The 23,883-nt window shown below is 39.1% G+C and overlaps 1 protein-coding gene across 2 annotated transcripts in view; it reads left to right on the top strand.

The window, feature by feature from the left end:
• Positions 1-23,883, top strand: part of LOC128744287 (phospholipid-transporting ATPase ID) — a 133,219-nt gene that overhangs the window by 58,837 nt on the left and 50,499 nt on the right. For both annotated transcript variants that reach the window (XM_053841153.1, XM_053841152.1), the window contains exon 2: positions 8,502-9,435. In XM_053841153.1, coding sequence (XP_053697128.1) covers positions 9,393-9,435 — 43 coding nt within the window. In that variant the 5' untranslated portion in view covers positions 8,502-9,392. The remainder of the gene's footprint in view (positions 1-8,501; positions 9,436-23,883) is intronic.

Here is a 23,883-nt window from a genome sequence, read left to right as displayed (position 1 = left end):
CCCCCCCCCCCTCTTAAAGGGGAGAGGGGTCATAATTCTCCTCCTAAAGAGGGTAGGGGTCTAAATTCACCATAGAAAAAAAAATTGCCTGCAAAACACCCGCATGCTAAATTTGGTTCTATTTGCTTGATTTGTTCTGGAGTTATGAGGAAATTTGTATTTCATTTGTATGGAAGCCCCCCTCTTAAAGGGGAGAGTAGTCATAATTCCCCTTCTAAAGAGGGGAAGGGTCTCAATTTACCATAGAAAAAATTCTTGGCACCAAAAAAACCCACATGCCAAATTTTGTTCCATTTGCTTGATTTTTTCTCGAATTATGCAGAAATTTGTGTTTCATTTGTATGGGAGCCCCCCTCTTAGCGGGGGGAGGGGTCTCTATCCATCATAAGAACCTTCCTTGGCCCCAAAAACCTCTACATGCAAATTTTCACGCCGATTGGTTCAGTAGTTTTCGAATCTATTAGGAACATCCCGACAGACAGACAGACAGAAATCCATTTTTATATATAAGATTTAAGTGATTTAAACTTGTAAACATAAGCCCCCTGCAGAAACCGTTTCTATTTAGGTGCATGCATTTTCCTAGGATTACTGACCAGTAGGGATTATTCCTTAGTTAAGCATGTACCCAACGTTTTTGCAGGTTGAAGGCCGTGAATATTTTCGGCCGAATATGACGTTCGACCATTTGTGTTTCGACCTTTTGTGATTCGGACTTTTGTGATTCGGCCATTAGAAATATTATGCCATTTGTAATTTCGACAATTTGTGTTTCGGCCTTTTGCGATTCGACCATTTGTGTTTCGGCCCTTCGTAGGTAATCCTTAAATTCGATGTTGCAGATTGTAGTTTTGTATTAGGGTTGATGCTCCAGTAATGGAGGGATTATGTCGGTGGATAGTGTGTAAAGACAATTTGAACGCTCAATTTATCAGTTTCCATTTGAACTACATGATGATATGGTGCACCATAATGTTGGTTTTAAATACCTACCAAAATTATTCGATTCTGCTGGTTGATATATCTAAAATATAGCTTTTCCTGACATTAGTATGTGCTCCAAAAGTAGTGGTAATGTTCCTATAATAGTGGAAAATTTGCCTATAATGGTGGAATGTTGTTTACCGCCTTAGCAACGCTTGCAGTAAGCATGGGAGCAGGTGGATAACAGCGTAGGCTTGTTAAAATGCTATAGATTGTTACGAATTTCTTAAGCAATTCCACTTGATTGGTCCGCTGATAAGGAATTTGCAATTTTTGCACCAACATCTTGAATTTTAACTGTGTATCTTAGATAAAACTGTTAACAAATATATATTTAACAATAGAAAACTGAAATTATCTTGAAATTCGCCAAAATTATGATATAATTCGAGTTTCCACAACTACTGGAGCATGTACGCTACAGAGAGACCGCAGCATGTTGAATGAAAGTATAAATCGTTCGATGAACATGTGACTATGTATTGGTGCTGGTTGAGAGTTCGAGCCAAGAAAGTTTAGAGTGGAAAGACATTTTCTTGACGGCAAAGTTCGTCGTACTAGAAAATGCGTACCAATATGGCGGATAAGCTAAGCAAATATTTGTATATTTACTCATGGATGGTACCAAGAGGAGGTAAACCCAAGTAGCACACGTTGTCACAATTGAGTCGCAGCGGCTGATATGCGACAAATTTAAATGTAAAACTTCGGTTACAGTAACCTAAAATATAACAGTTGTGTAACCGAAATAGCGCAACTTATGTAACTAAATCTGGTTGCATTAACAGTTACTCAATAACCAATATGTAACATGTATAGTTACAAAATGGTTACTATTGAAGTTACACATAAACTGTAAATTGACTTTCAATTGGTGGCAAATTAGTTATCTTGTAACTTTTATTGCATAGCGAAAATGTAGCAGGTTTATTATTTCAATCTATGGCTGTCAACGTCAAGCAGTAAATTTAACTGTTGAATATAGAAGAGTGTATAAATTATTATTTCAACACAAATTTTAATGCAGTTTCAAATTTATGGTGAAATGCATGATTCTAGCTTTGAAAAATTCACGCGCTCTTATTTAATATAGCTTTTCGTTACTTACTTCTTTGAAAAATTGATGTTTTGTAAATCAAATATAAAAATTTAAATTTTAATTTTTTGATTTTTTAAATTTATTCTTAGCAATAATGAATTAGTGGAGCATTCACCTAGAAACCATTAAAAATCAAGTTGTTTTCGCTATCACTTCTATCATAGTAAAATTCATAGCCATTTTGCCTTTGGTTCTAACTACTACACTACACCATCGTCCTTGAAGTTTTGTATCGTTTTCGGCATATTGCATGAAATGATTTTAAGCAGCCATTGTTCATTGTTCACATTGTTGATATCGGGAAAAGGTATTTTTTAGTGATTGTTGTGAAAAGAAAGTGTTAATTTAATATCAAAGAATAGTTTCAGTTTGAATAAAACAGTTACCACCAGTGTTAATCATAGAAGGTTACATTTCAGTTACATTCTAGTTGTACGTAACCTTAGCCTTCGACCTGGTTACGGTATCGGTTATACGGTAACCAATATTAAATCTGTTGTAGTCACTTATTTCTCATGTCGTCATTTCTAAGTTACACTGTAACCTATTTTCATTGCCGGTTTCGTTTCGATGTAACTTGATCGTTTTGACGTTTGAGAATAATCATCATTTGTTTACTTAATACCAATGTCTGGGCGGAGAAGATTCCAAGTACCATCAATTAAGTAAATAAACGCATTTACAAGAGCATTTCATAACCCGTGTACCAATTGTTTATCTTTACCATTAGCAATATTCTTCAGGTCTAGTTTTTCCTTAATCCGTTGTGTTTACAAGGAACAGTGAACAAATTGTTGCGAAAATGTTACTAGCCGACTTTTTTTGACTTCGTAACTGCTCGTAACGGAAAATTAACTGTTTTGCGACTAGCAAGTTGATGACAGTTTGGAAAAAGGTTTCATTTGTGTCACTTGATAACTATTTGGTAACTCGTAACTGAAAGGTGACTGTTTTGCGACGACCAAGTTGTTGACAGTTCGAAAAAAAGGTTTCAATTTGGTCATTTGGTAACTACCTGGTAACTTTTTGAGATTTTTGTCACTAGAAAACTAAAAAGTAACTATTTTTAATTTTATGTAACCTAACTCGTTACAAGTATCCTAAATGTAACTGCTGTGCAACCTTTTTGTATTTTTTTATTTTTATGATTAGTTACAAGTGCTACTTGGGAAAGATAGGAGTTGCTGAATAAGAGGCTGAGGAACTTCGTAATGCTTTTGATAAGGTGACAACTTACTTACTTAGCTGGCTTGCTGTCCTAAGACCAAGCCTGATGAACAAAGTTTCTCCAATTTACTAGATTGTGAGCTACCGCTCTCCAATTCATCGGACACCGAGTACTCCGTCAGATCTCGCTCCACATGGTTTAACCATCTTGCTCACCTGCCTCTCGTAGTCTTTTTCCTACCGAATTTGAAGCGAACACCATCTTTGCAGAGTAGCTTTCCGGCCTCCGTGCCCTGCCCAACCTATCCGTCCAGCTTTAGCCACCTTTGGCTGTGCGAGTTCGTCGTTCATCCTCCGCCTCCATACTCCGTTCTCCAGTACGCCATCCTGGGTCGTTCTTAGCACTCGTCGTTCGAAAACTCCGAACACTCGCAGGTCCTCCTCGACCATTGTCCACGTTTTACCGGTCTAATTAGCGTCTTGTTCGACCGCAATTGCTTGTGAAACCCATAGTAAGCACGACTTCCGCTGATAATATGCCTCCGGATATCACGGCTGGGACTAGTATACCAGCCACCGCCACAGATGTTCTGCCGATAGTATCCGTATCATCGGCACAGCAGACGAATTGAACAGATTTGTTGATGAACGTGCCACGCGTGTTGAAATCCGCTCGGTTTATAACACCTTATAGCGCTATGTTGAACAACAGGCATGAGCAACCATCACCTTGACGAAGCCCGCTGTGTGATTCGAATGAACTCGACAATCCACCCAAGATCCGAACACAGCACTGTGTACCATCCATTGTAGATTGAATCAGTTTCGTGAGCTTCCATGGGAGGCTGTTCTCATCCAAGATTTTCCATAGCTTTTTTCGATCCATGGTATCATATGCGGCTTTGAAGTCAGCGAACAAATGGTGCGTGGGAACTTTGTATTCACGACCCTATTGGAGGATATGACGCAGTGTAAATATTTTACCCGCTGTTGATCTTCCTTTAACGAAGTCGGTTAGTAAGTTCCCACAAATTTGTTCGCAATGGATAATAGACGGCGGAAAATGATTTGGGACAGCACTTTACAGGCGGGATTGAGAACGGTGATCGCTCGTTAGTTCTCACAGTCCAACTTGTCGCCCTTCTTGTAGATCGGGCAGAAAACCCCATCTTTCTACTCCTCCGGTAGGTGTTCTGTCTCCCAATTCCTAACAATAAGCCGGTGTAGACCCGATGACTATTGCACTGGTTGAAGTCCTACTTGACTGATCGACATCTAGTGCTATATATATTTCAATATTATTTTCGCTACGGAGACCCAGGCTTTCCTTTGCTAATGATCTCAAGATCTATTTCGAGGCAAACAACGCCATGTTGTTGTGACTGGAGCGCTTTTCAAGATAATGCAATGGAAATATAATGATACTGAACACTGACCAGTGTTCAGTTGTTTCGTGCTGCAGAAAAAAGTTTTTCGATCCTTTTCAATTATCATCTCGGCGGTGAACTGATCAAAAGAGTGTCCTCTATCCCTGCCTTGGGGTCCTTGATTCACAACTCATCTACAAGCAGCACATCAGATACTTTGTTGCTAAAGCGTCCTGCTGTCTTGGCATGATTAAGAGAATGGCGAAAATCTTCGCAGATATATTGTATATTGCTTGAATAATTTGTACTGCGCACTAGGTCCTTCATAGAGGAATATTGCTTGGCGATCTGGAACCCCCAATATCTAAATGGTGTGTCCATAAAGGGCCACCGAAAGGATAAGTGTTCCGTAGAGCGCCAGTTTTGTGCGAATTTGCGAACTACGGAACTTTATCCGGCTACGTAATCCGTTGAAATCCCGATGCTTCAATTCGTTGTTTTACTTCGCGGTTTACATCGTTGCCACATGTCTCGAGCGTACCAAGGTATATGAATTCCTCTATTACTTCATATCACTATTTGACACTATTTGAACTTCCACGTTCCCTGCCAGCAACCATGTACTTCGTTTTGGCGGTATTAATGGGAAAGCTCCATTCTCGCTGCTTCGCACTTAAAAGGCGTATTGCACCTTCCAAGGCAATGTTGAACAGCAAGTTAGAGAGTGTATCCCCTTTGCTTCAGGCCAGCCGACGTTACGAAAGCGGCCGTGGTATCACTCGCTATTCTGACGCATGATTTTTACCCATGTAGCGTAATCTAGTTTCGTCGAAAACCATGTTCCAGAGCTCTTTTCGCTTGACTGAATTGAACGCAGCCTTAAAGTCCACAACAGATGATGAGTCTGTAAGTTATACTGACGGAACTGAGCCGTTGTGAAGCGACCCTCACGAAAACCATTTTGGTATTCGCAGACGTAGGACTCTGCTAACGTTATCAGTCTAATAGAATAGGATGCGAAAAGCCACGTGATAGACAGAATTTAACAATGTAATGTCTCGATAGTTTGGCATATGAGGTCATCCAATCACTTCTCCGGCATTTGTACTTCCTCCCAGATCCAGACAATGATCCGATGGATTGCTTCGTACAGTGACTCGCATCGCGCTTTTTGAAGTTCCCGTGGTTCCTAGCAGGCTTACCGTTTTTCAGTTCATTGATTGTCTTCTTACCCTCCTTCTGTGTTGGTGGCTCCATAGCTTGGTCATCGCTTACAATTCTTACCTTGTTTCTGAGCTGGCCCGGTTCTTCTCATCTGTCACTTTCTGGTATTCGGCATCATACCAGCTGTTGCGCTGTCTTCTACGTATCGTACCTACCACCTCTATCGCAGTTGTTTCAATGGCATCGTGGATGTTAATGTTCAGCGATACGTTGATCAAGCTTTCTGACACATTCCGCTGCCACGCCATCTGCCGGCAACCGCTGAATATTGAAACGTGGGGTCCTCTCAAACAAATTCGACAACCTTGCGCGAATCACACACGATCACGAACGGAGTCGATATTCGGCGGTCCCCGAGAAGTCCGTACATCGATGACATCCGAGAAGACTTCCTTACCGGGGTTATGATACCTACATGTCGCTGATGGGTCTTGCAACTTGCAGCTTGAAGGATGCAGCGTTTCATATTCAGCCGCTCGCTCCGAGTCAGACGCTATATGAGCCACCCGTCACTTGAGGAGCAGGCGCTCAAGTTCGTACCTCCTTGCTAAGCTACTCCAGTATGTATTTGAAGCATTTCCAGGTATGGCTATCGATTGTCATCGTTTGACTTAGATTTTCGAGGAGGCGCTAGACAGGGGCTTGAGAGAGTCAGAGCTATACTTGACGCTCCCCATGTCACACCCTAATAAAATTAATAAGTAGTAGGATTTAATCAAGGTTAAAATAGTTTCAACGTTTCTTCATTCAGTATTTGTACCCGGTTGATCAATTTAACCCTCAATGACAACCATGGAAATTATCTTAGCTTCGACTGGACATATACTAAAATTGGAACGATACAGAGAGACAACCATGAAAACACGAAAAAAACACGGTAACAAACATCGGTTCAAAAAATGCTTCAAAAATATCAAGAAAAGGAACAAAGTAGGAAGCACCCATAATTTGAACAAAATCAGTGCACCTCTGAATTTTGATTGTATTATTTTATGCAATTACTGTATTGCCATAGCTCATTTGGTTTGAAAATAATCAAATTGTGAATTAAAAATGCTGTCATTACACCCAACACTTGTTTATTATTATGGTTACACAGCTGTATGGTTAATTAGTTATGGGGCACTTCATAGCCACGTTTAAGTACTTTGTTAACCTCAAACGGGTTCGTCCACTCGTCTGGTTTCATCATTCGGCTCCTTCTTGCTCGCCATTGTGACCGCTAATAGAGTAAAGACCTAAGCACTTCTGAGTTCGTCAGAATGCGAGAAAAACCGTTCGCTTAAATATGTCGGTTTTCCCAAATAGATATTCAATGGCAAAATCACAGCCTGCGAGGTGTAGTCTCATTCCCGTAGGTTATTTTATACCGGGCCCGAGGAATGATCTGTTTTTCCAATGACCGCTTTATTTATTTCTTATTTCGTGTCATTTTTGTTAGTGAGAGATTCAAACCCTGAAATTCATGATGAATTAATAAGTTCAGATTAGTATTTCAAGGTCTTCAACTAATGTTCACAATGTTTGTGTTAAGGTTTAACAATGTAGCTTCCTATCTCTGAGAAATAACCTAATACCACCTACCAAACCATAACCTATTAGGTGCACATCATTATTAGTTTGTCATTAGGCACAATAACACTAGTCCATCGTTAATGGTGCATAAAAAATACTGAATTACTACTACATGAAAGTATTTCAACCGAACGGTATGGCACACCTCCGCCTTCGAAAAACCCCCCGATAATAATCAACAAGTTATTTTATCATTTAACGACTCCAGTTACTGCGAATGTTTTTTCCATTTTAATGATCTATTCTTGGTGGAAACAGTTCTCGACCACAACGTTTTCCTGTGACAAAGTAGCCTCTTTGATGGCACGTGCTTCGGCTCGCATCGTTTCTCTCGGCTCAAGGTTACACCGGAAGTCTTAACCGTGCATCATTTATTGCCGGTTAGCACCGACTTGCAACAAACCTGTGGTTATTGAAACCCTCTTTGTCAGCTCAAACAAAATTAAAGCATTTAATAATTTAACCGTGTATCTTCCTGTGTTGTACCGACAGAGCGTCGGTTCAGCCTTGCTCCGCTCCATTATTGCCACCAGTCATGCCAGGCCGGCATGCAGCAGCTGTTAAACACCAGCTGATTTTCCCATCCCATACCGCCCCCCCAAAGGAAAGTGACACTCTTAGTGGGGTCAACCTCTATGTCTCTACGTTTTTAAACGCTTCGGGCACACCTTTCCTGCGAGTACTTACCAACTACAGAGTGGGTGGAATTTTTGTGGATAATTTCTACTTTACTGAATTTAATTCAGAAAAATGTCAATTGGAATTACTAAAACTATTGATTAAAAGCGAAAAACAATTTTACTTAGTTGAGTGATCATTCAAAACCAAATGATGGCAGGATATGCCAAAAACTTCGGTCTACCGTTTAACAGCTCACATTTACCAGACAATGACCGCCGGCTGCTTCCTTTCTCCGACCGGAGACAATCGTCTTACCACTTAGAACAACCGCACCGTTTCTTCCACGCCCTTCCGATTTCAACTTATCATCCACTAATAACATATGTTACACATGAAGCTTTTTCTGCTAACTATCCAACCAACAATCGCTCTGTTTTACCGTTTTCTGTTTGTTCCATTTGCAGGATTCTCATTCGTCAGTGGGCACTGCTGATGGAAGGGTGTCTGGTGCCACGGTTCGTTCCACCATTTGAACACTGGCTGTGGGTTCCACCGATTAAGTCACGGCCAACCACCTGACAAGAGGATGCTCGTCAATGCAAGGATTTAACCATCGTTTTCGAGTGATTACGTGTGCCCCCCAAGAAGGGGTCGACAGTTCAGATCATTTTATCAATTGGATAGAAAACATCAAGCCACCGCAAAATGTCACCGACAATTGTGATCAATTCATTTGACAACAAGTGATAGAAATGAAGAGGAAGAAAATCATGCTCGTTGCCAAAGTGCATTGCTATTCTAGCATAGTGCGCGTCTAGTTTGTAAGTGTCGTATCCAATGCATCAATTCGAAGAATCTAATGGGGCCTGGTGCTTCGAAAGTGAAACAGGTTCACTTTGTGGTCGCGTGACAAATAGCAATTAAAAGGTGTTTTATAGTTTTTTTTATTGTTTTCTTACAATCATGTTAGTGAAGCATATGAGTGCATCAAAAATTCCACCCTAGGGAACGGTACCCTTTGAAAGTGTTTTAGCAAATGTCCAACCGTGCCTTAACAAGTGTGCAGTGCTGAATAGCGGCTGCTTATAACCAAATTTCGGTTTTATCAGTTATTCCTAGTGTTGTAGTTAGTGTGAAAGTGCTTAAGATAAAAGAAAATCTAATAAAATTGGGGCCAAATTACATCTTCACCCTTAGAGAATAAGTAAAAAAAAATATTCATCGACAAACCAAAAAGTAACCCGGCATCCGGCAGACACCAAAGGATACACTACCTACCTACCGATGAAGAAATAGTCTGCCATAAGTGGAAAACGAACAGCCGCGATCCGTGAGAAACGTTGCCCTTCGGAACCATGACCAATATGGGCAAAAATAATAAAACAGCGGACAAACAACGTAAGTATGAAAACGGAAACTAAATCACTTCCTGTCTGTCGACGTGACTAATTCAGATGCACACACTCACTCACCCACATACATATTTATATGCACGTGCTTCACACTAGCAGAGCGGTATATTGCAATCATCAAAGCTCCTTTCACTTGTGTCCGCCAGTGGGACGTGATTGATTGGTACTATTTCCGGAAGGTCGTCTGATTGATGCCCAAGCTATTGTGCGCTTAATTAACAAATGCTTACGGTTCAACCGATCCGGAACCGTTTCTGTTGTTGCACAATGATTCATTCACTGCATTTAAAAATAGTGTGAAATCTTTTAGTTAATACTCACCGCTGACTACAGAAATTATGGGGGATTTCTGCTCTGAGCGTTGATCTTTCAAATGTTGTACCGAGTAGGAAATGGACTCAATTTTTCAGAAAAAAATATTTAGAAATGTGATTGTTTACGGGTAATAGAGTATCGGAGACTGTAACTATTTAAAATCTTTTCCCAGCCAAGCTGGTTATAAGTGTGCTTGCGGGATACGATAAGTTACCGTATTATTATTGTGCGAAACACGCATCTAAGAAACTGATCCTAGTTCAAATCAGGCTTATTTTGCTTTGTGTGATCTGATAGAGAATCTCAATCTTCAGAGATCGATTTAGTTTTCTTCTCTCTTCTCCGAATAGCGATGAGCATTTTGTCTTTTGCAATGCTCTATCTGCAATGAGCTCAATATTACTGAGCAAATAATTTCAGTCGGTCCGGCTAACGTCGAGCCGACTTAAACAAAAAACTCCATTACATCGGCCCGACATCTGACGGACAAAAGAGTAAACTACACCGCACACACATCGAAAATTTTTGAACGTCAACCTGGGAGCAGCGTCGAAGTTGTTTGCAGCAGAAATAATACTGATAATATCAAACTTCAAATATCCGCATCCTCACCACCACCCTTCGCTCCCCTTTTAGCCCAATAAACCGCTTTAGCTCTGACCCCAGCAAGTGTCAGTTTAATTTTTCTGAACATTTTTTTTTCTGAAAAATATATACCTCATGAGCTGTGCATCGTCTACAAACATTTTTATATGAAAATGTAGAAGAATTGTCTCACTAGTCCAGAAAAAAGCAATGCCTTGGGTTTAAACGTCTTTCTAAGACTCGACCCTTCTTTATCGACAAATCTCACAGCCGGCTATTAGAGTACAGAACAGTTATGGGGCTAGTGCAATAATCTTACTGACTCTATCTATTAGCACCACCTTGCCGAGTTTCGAACTTACGACGACTGGCTCGTTAAACCCAGCATCATACCTCGAAACTAACCAAACGGTGCTAATCCAGGAAAAATATTATCTAAACAAAGTTTTCCACAAAATTTCTTGCGGTGGTCCAGCAAAGAAAAGTTGGATTTTTTTAATAAAGAAATATTTTCAAAACAAATTATTTGTCAATTTCTAATAACTTATTAATAAAAAAATTATGACAAAAATTTTACCTGTCATGATACCTATTTTCAGTGTATTTGAATAGAACTGTTTTCGTCGCACGGTCTTCCGGCATTCCCACGACGTGTCCGGCCCTCCGTAACCTACCTACGATAAGAATCTCTCCAAGCAGCGCATGTAGCTTGTGATTCATACGTCTTCGCCACTCTCCGCTTTTAGTGTGTACTCTGCCAAACATCGTCTGCTGTTCCCTTCGCTCAAACACGGCAAGGGCACGTATGTATTCCGTGAGTAGTTTCAGCTTCGTACGGCGTATTATGCTTCTTGATCGTCGCGTTTTGCGAAGGGTCGATTTCGCGCTTGAATGCGCCGCTGGATCTTCTTACTAGTGTTGTTGTCCGCAGTCACCAGCGATCTCAAATACACGAACTCATCGACCGCTCGTAGTTCATCGCCGTCAACGGTAACCATCCGTGGGTGGCACGCGTTTGTTTCCGTCAAGCCTCTTGCTTTCATATATTTGGTCTTCGACGCCTTTATTTTTAGCCCAATCCTCATAGACTCCGCTTTCATTCTGTCGTGGATTGCCGCCGCCGCCACCGCAAAGTTCCTGACTACGACATCAACGTGATCTGCAAAGTCTAGGAGTTGGTTATTCTTGGTAAAAATCGTGCCTCTCGTTTCGATGCCCGGTCACCGGGCTCCCTCAAGAACGACGTTGAACAGCATACAGGATAAGCTCTGTAACCCTGAGATGCACATGAAATACATCACTCGACCCAATGTAGCTCTGATCAGTTGCGTCAGCTTATCCGGAAAACCGTGTTCGTGCATTATCTGCAATACCTGGTCTCGATCGACTGTATCGTATGCTGCTTTGAAATCAATTAAGATGTGATGCGCGGGCATGTTGTGCTCTCGATATTGCTGCATGATCCGTTGGATGGTAAAAACCTGGTCCGCAGGCTGATTCTTTTCAAATCTTTGCCCTACTAGCACGGTTGATACAAAGTTGTTGCGGTAACCGGAATATGACTAATTTCAGTCATAATTCGGTTGCTTCAACTAAATGGATCTAAAGTGTGCTACTTGGGTCGATGACAGCCGACAGAATCTGTGGGAGTACGTTGTAGTTGGCGTTTACCAGCGTTATACCGCGATATTTACAGCAGTCCATTCGAGCACCCTTTTTTGGTTTACTTTCTCGTAAAACTTACGCGTGTCATTAGCTCGGAATAGCTGTTCTATGGGCGGTCTCTGCATTTTACTCCTCAGGATCATGGTCAACTGGTTCCTTGCTCGTCGGTATTTAACCAAGTTCTCTCTAGTGACAATGCTCAGATAAGTTTTGCAAGCAATTTTCTTTCCCTCCACCGCTTGTCGGTATTCTCCATCAAACTAATCAATTTCTATACTCCGGGGCTCTTCACCTAGTGCCGCGGTCGTGACCTCTCCGATGGTCAAGCATATTCTGCTCCAACCATCTTCGAAGTTTGAGGCACCTAATTCTTCGAAAGAAGGCATCATCCATTTATCCCAATATTTAGTTACCTCCAAACCTATGCACACCTGCTCAAGCCACCACTTTCTCATCCAGCCATTTTTACATCTGTTTTTGTTCCAGAAATTTCCATAATACAAGATAAACAAAGCCTTAATAAGAATAAACAATGCACTGCTTAGAATAAAGTTAGCAGTACACTGTACGGAAATGGTACTTCCGGTTCAGATAAAGCTAGCTAACTATAAAAATAATTTAATGCTCAATTTATGTTCTACAGAAAACATAATTTCGATAACTTGGATGGGCATTTTCCATGAAAAATTGAAAGAAAATGAAAATGTACTGGTAGCTTAAGATAAAGTTTAAGATAAAGTAAAATCGTACTTCCAGTGCAGATAATGCTAGCTAATCTAATCTAAACTAATCTCACACTAACGCAGCCAATTCTTGAAGGCATCCTGGAAAATGACGATTACTTGAATCAATCATTTTTCTTGTCAACGGCCAGGCCAACTGCACAGCATGTACCGCATAGAGAATTACAAAGAATCAAGTGGAACCAGAAAAAATACCTAATTCCATTAAACTCCTTGAAATCAAGGGGAAGGAACAAAGCGTGGACCTCCCGTACCAAACACTTCCCATGTACATAGATAATGATTTACTTACAGTCGTTGGGAGTATCTTTGCTAATAAAGATTAAGTGATACTCCGGACCCTCATGGATGAACTAATGGCATTTACCAGAAGCCCGACTGCAATTGGCCAAGGATATAGCGCCTTATTTCGCTCTCTGAAAATAGATTAGTTTAAAATATTAGTTTAAATCATATAACACTTGAAAATAAAGTCGTGTGGTTTAATGGTTGTCTAAAACTACATATGTAAGGTTAGGAACTGAAAACCGCACGACCCCGCACCTCCTAGCTTGGCTACTCAATTATACAAATTGAAGCATTTCCAGGTATGGCCACGTGGAGGCGCTAGGTAGGGGCTTGGGATGGCTGAGCGGGGCAAAAGTGCGAATACCGCGGGGCAAAAGTTCGAAGCTAGAATCCATGAAATTAGCCCAGCAGTAGCTAACAAAACCATATTATCTTCAATCTGCGTTATGTTTCGGTAAGGAATATTCTCAATTTGCACCTTCTCTATTTTGCGCTGGTGTATTGCAGCCTCCGTTAGATCGAAACTTTTCCAATAGTTTGTTTTTTGTTTCATCAGCGGAAACACATTGTTTTTCTTCGGCCAACATCTGTAGAGCACACAGTTTTCTGCAGATCTTTCATTTCTAGTATCGGTAATATAGTGCCTGAAGTTGTATATAATTAGCTATACATTTTTGCCTCGTCCATGAATCGCACTTTTGCCCCGTCCGTGAATCGAACTTTTACCCCGCTAGGTGCTTGACGGGGTTAGATTAAATTACGGAAAAGCGAAATATATTTTGTAAATTATTTTCACCGTATTTTCAAAACAGATATGTGAGTGATATAAAACGCTGCTACAAATTTTCAACAAGTAATACCTTCTGTTGATATCGTATTAGTCGTATAACGAAAAATTACATCAAACCCGCCCCAAAATAACATTTGCACATAACTCAGAAACTATGCTTCGTAAGCAACCAAAGTTTACGTTAGATTCAAGCTGTCAAAGTAGTCACCCATCCATGCCAATGTAGAAAATTTACTCGGAATCTGCACCGATAAATCATTGAATCGCACTTTTACCCGCATCGCACTTTTACCCCTCCTTACTCTATAAAGACATATTTTTCACGAATTCTTTGGACAAGGAAACTTTCTGTTATTTGGAAACGATCCTCCAGTTCCCCGTCCATAATACTGTGGACAGACGAAATGTTATGAATTATAAAAATATTACAAGCTTGTCTGCCGCCTCCAAGATCTTCGAAATTATCAACAGCACTGCAATACTTGACCGTATCTAGAACTAAATATTCACTACATTTTTTATGAGCCTATTAGTGTAATACGAAAATTAAATGAAATAAAACTTTTTCCACAATTAAATTCCACTAATAATTTTATTCACGACAAACACGTATTTCGCCTACGACTTGCAGGCTTTATTCTACCAATACGGGTTCGTGCTGGTAGATCTGTGCCGAATATTCTAGTCGATTTTACCTTCTTTTGTATCGCGCAATTTATGGAAAAAACATAATTAGGCGCAGTTTACACTGATTTTAAAACTGCGTTCGATCGGATCGACCATCGCATCTTTCGACGAAAGCTCCATCCTCTGGGAGCCTCGCAACAGCTATTATCGCGGCACGGTTCATATTTATGCTCACATACTTGCAAGTTAAATTGGAATCTAGCGTATCATGTATCATCTGTGTTTACCAATTGATTTGAAGATCCCCGAGGAAGTAAGACGGGATTTTTGATATACAACTTATACGTCAGCCGTACTACGGATTTATCTACGCAGACAATCTCAAACCGTGTCTTGTTGTGCATTCCATCAATGATTATCGCCGGTTACAAAGTTTATTTGGCGTCTTTGTGATATAGCAAAATGTATATTATCTGGAACTACAAAAGAATCGAAAGTAACGGGTAGCAACTAAAATTTTGGAATTTATTTCTCAAGCAGTCCATTGTTGAAAAAAAAGAAGGAAACATTTGGAAACGATTCATCCAAAGTAATTCAAAGTCTCCGTTTGTTATCGGAACAGGAGCGTTGTATGGCCGTCATGTCAACTTTTCGTATGCATCTCTTGATTCTACCAATCAACTGTTTGCAATTCGTGGCTCTCCAGTCATTTTTGTACACCAAGGAGCTCAAAATCCCGAAGAAATTTACAATTGCGCGACACTGAAGCAGATTTGTCGGGTTGTGATTTTTGGATACAAATGGGATCGAATGGGTATTTAGGAACAATTGTGTTTTTTGCCACAATGCGATGAAGTTTTATCCGGTCAAACACGCATTGTTCATCTGCATGATGTTTTGAAGAAACGGGAGCAAAATTTTCTTCAAACATTCGTTCTGGTGTACATCTTGATTGATAACCAAACAAAAGGGCTTGAACCATGGCTTAGAAATACCTTTCTCAGAAATGGCAATATACAGCATCACCTTCTGTTCAAACTTATTTTTAAACTTGTATTTTATGTTTGGAGCTGCAGTGGAACTATCCATAAAATAGTATCGATCATTTCCGGGAATGTGCGTCTTTAGAAAAGGGAAGTAATTTTCGTCGTCCAAAACAAAGCATTTTTCGGAATATTTTGTATTAACCAGCGACATTGAAATTTCAACGTCGACATCTGTCTCTCAGTCTATTCCGGGGCTCTTATCTTATTTCGGCACTCTATTCCCAATCTATCAATTTTTTGCAGATGTATTGGTGGGAACAGTTGAACTTTTTTGCAGCATCCCGTTGGCTAACGGAATCCTTGTTGTTGAAGGCACGATAAAAAGAACGAAGTCCTTCTGCATCCATAATTTTGGCTGGTCTTCCACTACCTTGCTTGCGAGTAGCTTTTGGGGATCTTAGGGTATGGTAAATAGTCGAAGCCGCAACATTTTCACTTTTAATACTTTATTCTGAGATTTTTGTGCAACTCGTAGAATTTTATAACGCGCTCGCGAAATGCTTCTTGTTTTGACGCCATTTTGAGCCAAACATGGCAAGTATAAACAAAACAAAAAGTACTGGCAGAACTGGCAGAAAGAGGAGAGATGGACTAACACATGCACACTCACATTTCTCCCTAAGCTGATTTGTTGTTGTGCATAGGTGCCTCGGAAAAATGCCAGAATTCTAGTTGCCGCCCATTACGTCCATCGTTCTACTATTATACCTGAAGCATTCTTGGGTTCAATACTAAAATTGGTTTTTCAGCCATAAATCATTTTTAAACCCAAAAAAGCGCCATTTCCGGTAAGTCAATTTTCATGAGTTTTTGGCAGTTTTGAATCCTCGGGGATTCCTACATCTTCTCTCAAATTTTAGAGTAAGGTTGGTTCCATAAACTCCTTTTAGTTAGGGTTGAAAATATATCAAGAAAATCAGTTTTTTTTTGTTTTCCTTCAATTGTGTTAAAAGCACATGTGGGGTTTCTCAAACAAACGATTCATTTGGTAACTCCATTCATTCTCACAAAAAATGAACTAGTTGAAATTTTCTTCATTCGAGAAGGTATTTAATATATATTTTATCAAATACTACAACCAAACCTCAGCTAAAACTCTGCTAAATAATTATCTATTTTACTTCATGGCATGTTTCACGAACATTTGCAAAGATCACGTGTCTGCAGCGCATATAGGGCGGTCCGACGGCGAAGGTGTGATTTATAACTGTCCAATTTTAAGGACACCTGACATCATTTTCAAATATAACCCGAATGCGCTGGTTTCGCATAAAGTGCGTGTCGGTTCGAAGGCTACCGCTATAATAAAGAACTGCCGCAATTAGGAAATTAGTGAAATAAAACTCAGCGCTTTGATTTAGGCCTGACTAATTCATTTTTAAATACCACAAGAAAGGCGGACAAAGTGACAAATTGACTAAGGTCTTTTTCTGATTTAAACGGTTTTATTAATTTCTCTGATATTGATGTCGACATAGCATGTTTTGTTAGCTTATATTTTTGGCAATATTATCATGAATAACTATTAAATTAAAATCATAATTTTTATTGCCATGATCAACTTCAACAATAATTACTATACGGAGAGAATTTTTAATTGATTTTTTTTGCTTTCCAAATCACCGTAATACCGAATATAATCGTATATAAGGTTGTGTTGGTTTTTTCTCGGTGAATTATTGTCGATTCTTTCTTCACCAAGGAAAATCAGAAAATTTTCGAAATTAATTGATGAAAACCCGAGAGCACAAAATAGAGAATAACAAGAGCAGAGCAAGTTTGTGTGGAGATTGAATTACAAAATATTGCATCCAGCTTACTGGTGTTATCCCGGACCGGAAACATTAAATTTATTATTGCTTTATTGCAACGGTTTATTATAATGAAAAAATCATTAACAACTTCCCATGCACAATACAGCCACCTATTTTCTCTAGCTCCCCATATGGGTAGGTACGGATCATTCCGACCCTTGGAGGAAAACTGTTTATCGAATGAAATTGACCGCGCATCAATAAAACAGCGAACTTAACGACGATTTCATTATTTATCGGCCATATTGCCCATCAACACGCCGTCACGATCCGGATCCGCACCGTTGCTTTCGGCCGGTCAATAAAAAGTCGTAAAACTGTTAATTGGAAACTGATTTTCTTTGACCATCAACCGGACCGAACTGGTAGCGTCGATAAGTGACGTATATGACGTCAACCTGCACGCGCCATTGATGGATACGGAAAACACCGCTGCACCGCTGACGGTTCATTAGGTCGGCCGAAGCGTGAAAATTAACGACCCAGCAATCCAGCGGGACTGATCTCATCGGTGGCGCATCTGTGCGCTGTACGGGCGAGCGTAAGGGCGTACATTCATCAATAACAATTTGTTGCTCGACCAGAGGCAGATCGGAACACTGCCGCCACATACCGGTGACAGCTGCGCTGTCGTAAACTGCATTGAGATTGTGATTGCCGCCGAATCTGTGCTTAAGATTCATCGTACAGTAATTGTCGACTAAAGCGGTGAACTGGGCATTTTACCCTGAATGCCGCCCTTAATAGCACTAGCGTAAAAGATTCTTTGTCGGTCGTAAGTCAATTGGATAGTAATATGAATCACTCAGCTTGAATTGAACGAAGCTACGAATTGATTAGTTTGGCACCTTTGCTTGATGTAAGAGTTCCACTAGAAGATTTACTACTTTTGACACAACTACTTGTATTGTAGCAAACTAGAATGAAAATATAGTGTGGCTCGTTTCATCGTAAATAATCATAAAGGTTTCAATTGGTTACGGAAGACATCTTACTTCAAGTTTCAGTGAAGTTGTTGATCCAATCAAAAATTGGAGAGCTGGATATTTTGGCATGGCGTGTCTTCTGCTTGTTGCCTTCTGCCTTCTGTCTTCTGCCTTCTGCCTTTTGACTTCTACTTTTTTCTTTTTCTTTTCTCTCTGTGTTTTTCTCTTTGCCATTTTTTCTTTACCGTTTTTGCTCCTTGCTTATTTCTCTTTGTTGTTTTTATCTTTCCTTTTTTCTCTGTGTCGTTTTTATCTTTGCTTTCATTCATGATTACCTTATTTGTCCTTTGCTAGTTCTTCTCTTTAACGTTTCTCCTTTTTTTTCCTCTTACGTTTTTCTATTTGCCTTTTTTCTTCTTTGGCTATTTTTTATTTTGTCTTTTTTCGTCCCAACCTTTTTCTTCTCTGCTTTTGTCCTTCTTTGCCATTTTCTCTGTTTTTAGCTCCTTATTCTTTTTTTTTGTTGGTTTACTCCTTCCTTTTTTTGTCTGTGTCATTTTTATCTTTGCTTTCATTTATCAATACCTTATTTTCTTCTTGCTTTTTCTTCTCTTTACCTTTTTTCACTTTGCCTTTCTTCATTGCCTATTTTGCTCTTTATCTTTTTTTCTGACTGCCTGTTTTAGCTATGCCTTTTTGTCTTTCACTTTTGTGTACATATTTTGAGGTAGGACTACGTCTTACGGCAAGTTTTGAGATAGGGAGTCATTCCAAAAAATCGAAAAATGCAAGCGTCACGAAAAATGAAAGGTTTTGAGCGCGAATAGCTCAGCGGTTTTCCGATCGATTTTCAATATTCTTGCATCAATCGATCGGAAAATCTTCTAAGAATTGACCCAAATGAAGAAAAGTATGAATTCTTGATGTTGAACTATTGAAAAATTGAAAATAATGAACCAATGTTGTTTTACCAGAATTCTCGCTTCGTGATTGGTTGTTGGAAATGACGTCATCAAAGTAGAAACGCGTTTTCACGCTTCGACTTATAATTCAATCAATTTTCAATAGATTTCCAAGATATTTACACCAATTGATCGGAAAATCGTTTGAAAATACTATTGATTTTCAAAGCGCGTCATTGAAAAATTGAAATATTTTCATATTTTTGCCTTCCCTCGTCAGTGCTTCCCTAGCACGGATGACAGAAATATATACGATATAAGCTATGGGTTAAGCTTCCTTATAATTGTATTTAATTTACGCCCTATAGAATCCGATCGAAAATTGTTGAGTTTCAGCTGTTGCTGCTTCCCACGGAAAAGCCAACGAAGACATGCAAATTCACCAAGCGAGGTGTTGGAGCTGGAGCACTCGTTTCGCTGCCGTGAAGGAATATCTGGCTACTGAAGTTCTGGAATTGGCAGGAAATATGCTGCTCGCGACAACGAAACGATCAGAATTATCGTCACTTGCAGCTGGCCATCCGCAACAACAAAGAGTTGAACAAGTTGCTGTCCCGTGTCACCACTGCTCAGAGAAGTGTCTTTCCGAACTTCCAAGCTGTTTTGTTGCTGCCCAAGAAGACGGAAAAGAAGGCTTAAATTTCCAACATATCACGTCGACAAAATGTTCTTTTAAGGACAAAACATAATGTCCATGAAGATTTGAGGAATTTTCGCTCACTGATTTGAGTTCTATTTAATTTAGATTGATTCTAATTGTTCACTTCTTATCAAATAATTTTAACCGATCACCTCTCGCGCTTTTGTTCGCTTGTTGCTGGTGATTAAGAAGTTAGTCGCCTCGGAAGGTATCAAAGCAGCCAACAAATATTCCAGCTCCAAGTAAATGTGTTCGGTCAAGCGTCAAAATGAATGAAACCATAGATTTAATAAATGAAAGAGTTTTAGAAACATCTTTTGCATCTTCATATAAGAATTTGTTCGTTCTTCTAAGAACGGTTTTCAGTAATTGATGAAACCTAGGAAACTTGGAACTTAGGGATTTTCGCTCGGTTTTCTTTAGCAACACAATTTTATCCATCACCAATGCTACAGTAATAATACGTAGCGTAATTTTTCTTTGGCAGCAAAAGGCGAACGGCTAACTTTGCTCTTTTGTTCAGTCTGAAATTGAAATGCTTTATTTTATTTAACGTAGATGATAGAATGAAGGACCATGAAAAATAGGTGTGGCCGATTCTTGTCGCTTGCTCTGGTACATAACACATGGTAAGCCGGCGAACAGCATTATTCAAACGCTAGCTGACCTACTGCCAACATCGTTTGCCAGAGCAAACAAAAGTCACGCTCGATTCGTGCACTTTTGCAGTGTGTGTGCAGTGCAGTGTGTTGGAGCTGGAGCACTCGTTTCGCTGCCGTGATGAAATATCTGGCTGCTGAAGTTCTGGAATTGGCAGGAAATATGCTGCACGTGATAACAAAATGACCAGAAGCATCCCACGTTACTTGCAGCTGGCCACTTGGAGTGGTATTTCATCGGGATTCAGGACCATACACGAATGGCTTCGTTAATCGCATAGCTGCTGAAGCTTTCCGGCTGGTCCGTTGCAACAAGTCGTACTTGGTTAGCGGTTATCGGTACTCCAATTTACCGAACAGAGAATTACGTTAAGTGCGTTAGTGCAAGTTTATTGCAAGCTGGAGTTATGATAATCAAACAATCGGTCCTTTCAAGGGCCACACAACGATTGAAAAGTTTATTAAATTTTCTTGCCCAGTTAATACCATAATAACACAGGCAACGAGGGAAAATTTGAATTTTTCGCCATTGTGGACGACCAACAAATGACGGAAATAAGTTTTCTGGTCACGGGCGACATTTTCTGCGACTTCCAAAACGTCTGCAGGTTGTAAATGCTTTATCAGTGTTCTTTTGTAAGCCGCAGAAAAGTTGCGCAAAATTTTCAACTTCTTGAAAACTCACGCCTTCTAAAGAGGGTAGGGGTCTCAATTCACCATAGAAAATATTCTTGTCTCCAAAAACCCCCACATGCCAAGTTTGGTTACATTTGATTGTTTAGTTCTCGAGTTATGCAGAAATTTGTGTTTCATTTGTATGGGAGCCCCCCTCTTAGTGAGGGGAGGGGTCTCTAACCATCATAAGAACCTTCCCCGGCCCCAAAAATCGCTACATGCAAATGTTTACGCCGATCGGTCAAGTTTTCGATTCTATAAGTAATATACGGACAGACAGAAATCCATTTTTATAGATATAGATTTCTAGGAAACTTTACTAAAATTTGATTAAAAAATTTTTTTCTCTTTTCGATAGAAACAAGCAGTGCGTTGCCGACAGGCGCTCCGGCAAGTTTCATAATTAAACCACCACTGAATGTGTTTTTTATTTACTCGTATATGACTACGCGGTCATGACGTAAACTATTTTGGAAAGGGAAGAAGTGTCTGATGCGAAGAATGATACTTCGGATGAACAGAAAAATTTCGATAAATCATTTTCGTAACAGTTAACCGCTCAGTTAGCTTCGAAGTACGATGCTGGTCTAACAATCCAGACGACGTATGTTTGAATATCGGTTTGGGCGGTGCTGCCAGTAGGATCGTTGCACTAGTCCCGTAATTATCCTGTACTCTAATAACCGGCCGTGGAATCTGTCGATAAAGAAGGTTCAAGTCTTAAAGATATTTATAGCCCAAGGTTGTGCTTTGGTTTCTTCGCATCAGATGCTTCCTCCCTTTCCAAATTAGTTTACGTCACGACCGCGCATAGTCATATACGAGTAAAAAACCCGAATTAATCCACCTAGCGGCGTGACCTAGCCTTTCTACTGTCACAATAATCATCATTTAATTTCTCAGGAACATCTATGTATAATTAACTTGACTATATTTTTAAATATCCGTTCCGTATTCCTCAAAATCCTTATTTGCCAGTAAAATTCACAACGTATTGCGTAGAATAATTAAATTTTCTTTCCTTGTGTGCGTAGATACTTGTAACACCTTATTTAGTTTTATAATCGGTCGGCCTAAACTTTCGGGCTTCAGAGCCACATAGGAAACTTGTTTTGAATTGACAATATGAAATATGTGTTCAGAACAGATTTGTTGCTAATTAATTAATACCATGTGTTCAAAAGTTAGCATCTTTGAAAAACAAGAGTTCAGAAAAATTATTATTATACTTCGCCTTTGAAGACAAAGAATATCGACAACAAAATGATTAATCTCAAAATTTTACTATTAGTTTGCTTGGCTTCAATTTTGCAATATATCTGAATTAGAAAAAATAACTGAATAGAGCATTAGATATGAAAAAGAGAAATTGAACTTTTTCTTAGCTGGCGCTCCTTCAGATAATTATTTTTGCATGAAAATCAAAACTTATGCTTTTTTTGAATGTACTTTCATGAAAAGATAGTCATTAGCTTGATCGCATCGTTTTTACAATGTTGGAGGGTTAGGAAAACAAGAGGGTTGCAAAAGCTGCGCCTTAAACATGCTTGAGAATGGGAAATATGATCGATATGATTTTCAGTGTTTGTCATTTTTGATTTATTTGTTGAAACATGATACATGACATAAGACATCTGTCCTTTAAAATGTCATTAACGAAAACAAATCTTACAAAATTACTACCGTGCAACGTTTACTTCCTATTTTTCATATAACATTTCTAAGCTCTATCTATTGATTGAAAAGAGCATCTATTGATGCGCAAAATTTGTTTGAAATTTGTATAAATTTATTTGGAAAAATCAACCCACTAGTATTTTTAATCCTATACACCACTATACCTTCATGCTTAAATTAACTGCTTTTCTTCGCTGTTTGCTTTTCGTGTACAATTGTGAGTAACAGCAAGTGAACAAAATGACAATTGAAATCTGAAATCAAAGAAAAGAAAAAGCTTTTCGATTGAATCCCATTATTTAATATTTATTTGCAACAGATACGTAGTTCGCCTACGACGTGCAGGCTTCAACAGCATCTTATTTCAAAGCGTATACGTATCTGTTGCGAATAAATATTAAATAGTGGGATTTAGTCGGTAAAAGTTTTTTCTTTTCTTTAATTTCAAATTTCGTATTCCACTAAGAGGCTTCAAAAATTTCAGACAATTGATTCAGAAAAGTTAGAAACATATTTTCTTGAATTTCAATGCAAATTTAAAAATTGTAAATTGTCATCCCAAGTAACAATTTGAGTTTTATTACACTCTTATGATGACATTCAAGACCAAAATTGGTCATGAAAACCACCAGAAGAGTACAATCAAACTCACATTGTTGCTTGGGATCACATACACACACATACATACATACATACATACATACATACATACATATATACATACATATATACATACATACATACATACATACATACAAGCATATATACATACATACATACATACATACATACATACATACATACATACATACATACATACATACATACATACATACATACATACATACATACATACATACATACATACATACATACATACATACATACATACATACATACATACATACATACATACATACATACATACATACATACATACATACATACATACATACATACATACATACATACATACATACACACATACATCACACACATTGAATACAATCAACATTTGTTTT

This window comes from Sabethes cyaneus, chromosome 3 (genome assembly GCF_943734655.1).
Source record: "Sabethes cyaneus chromosome 3, idSabCyanKW18_F2, whole genome shotgun sequence".
NCBI lineage: Eukaryota > Metazoa > Arthropoda > Insecta > Diptera > Culicidae > Sabethes > Sabethes cyaneus.
The sequence above is the reverse complement of the archived record's forward strand: the minus strand, read 5'-3'. Positions and strand labels throughout refer to the sequence as shown.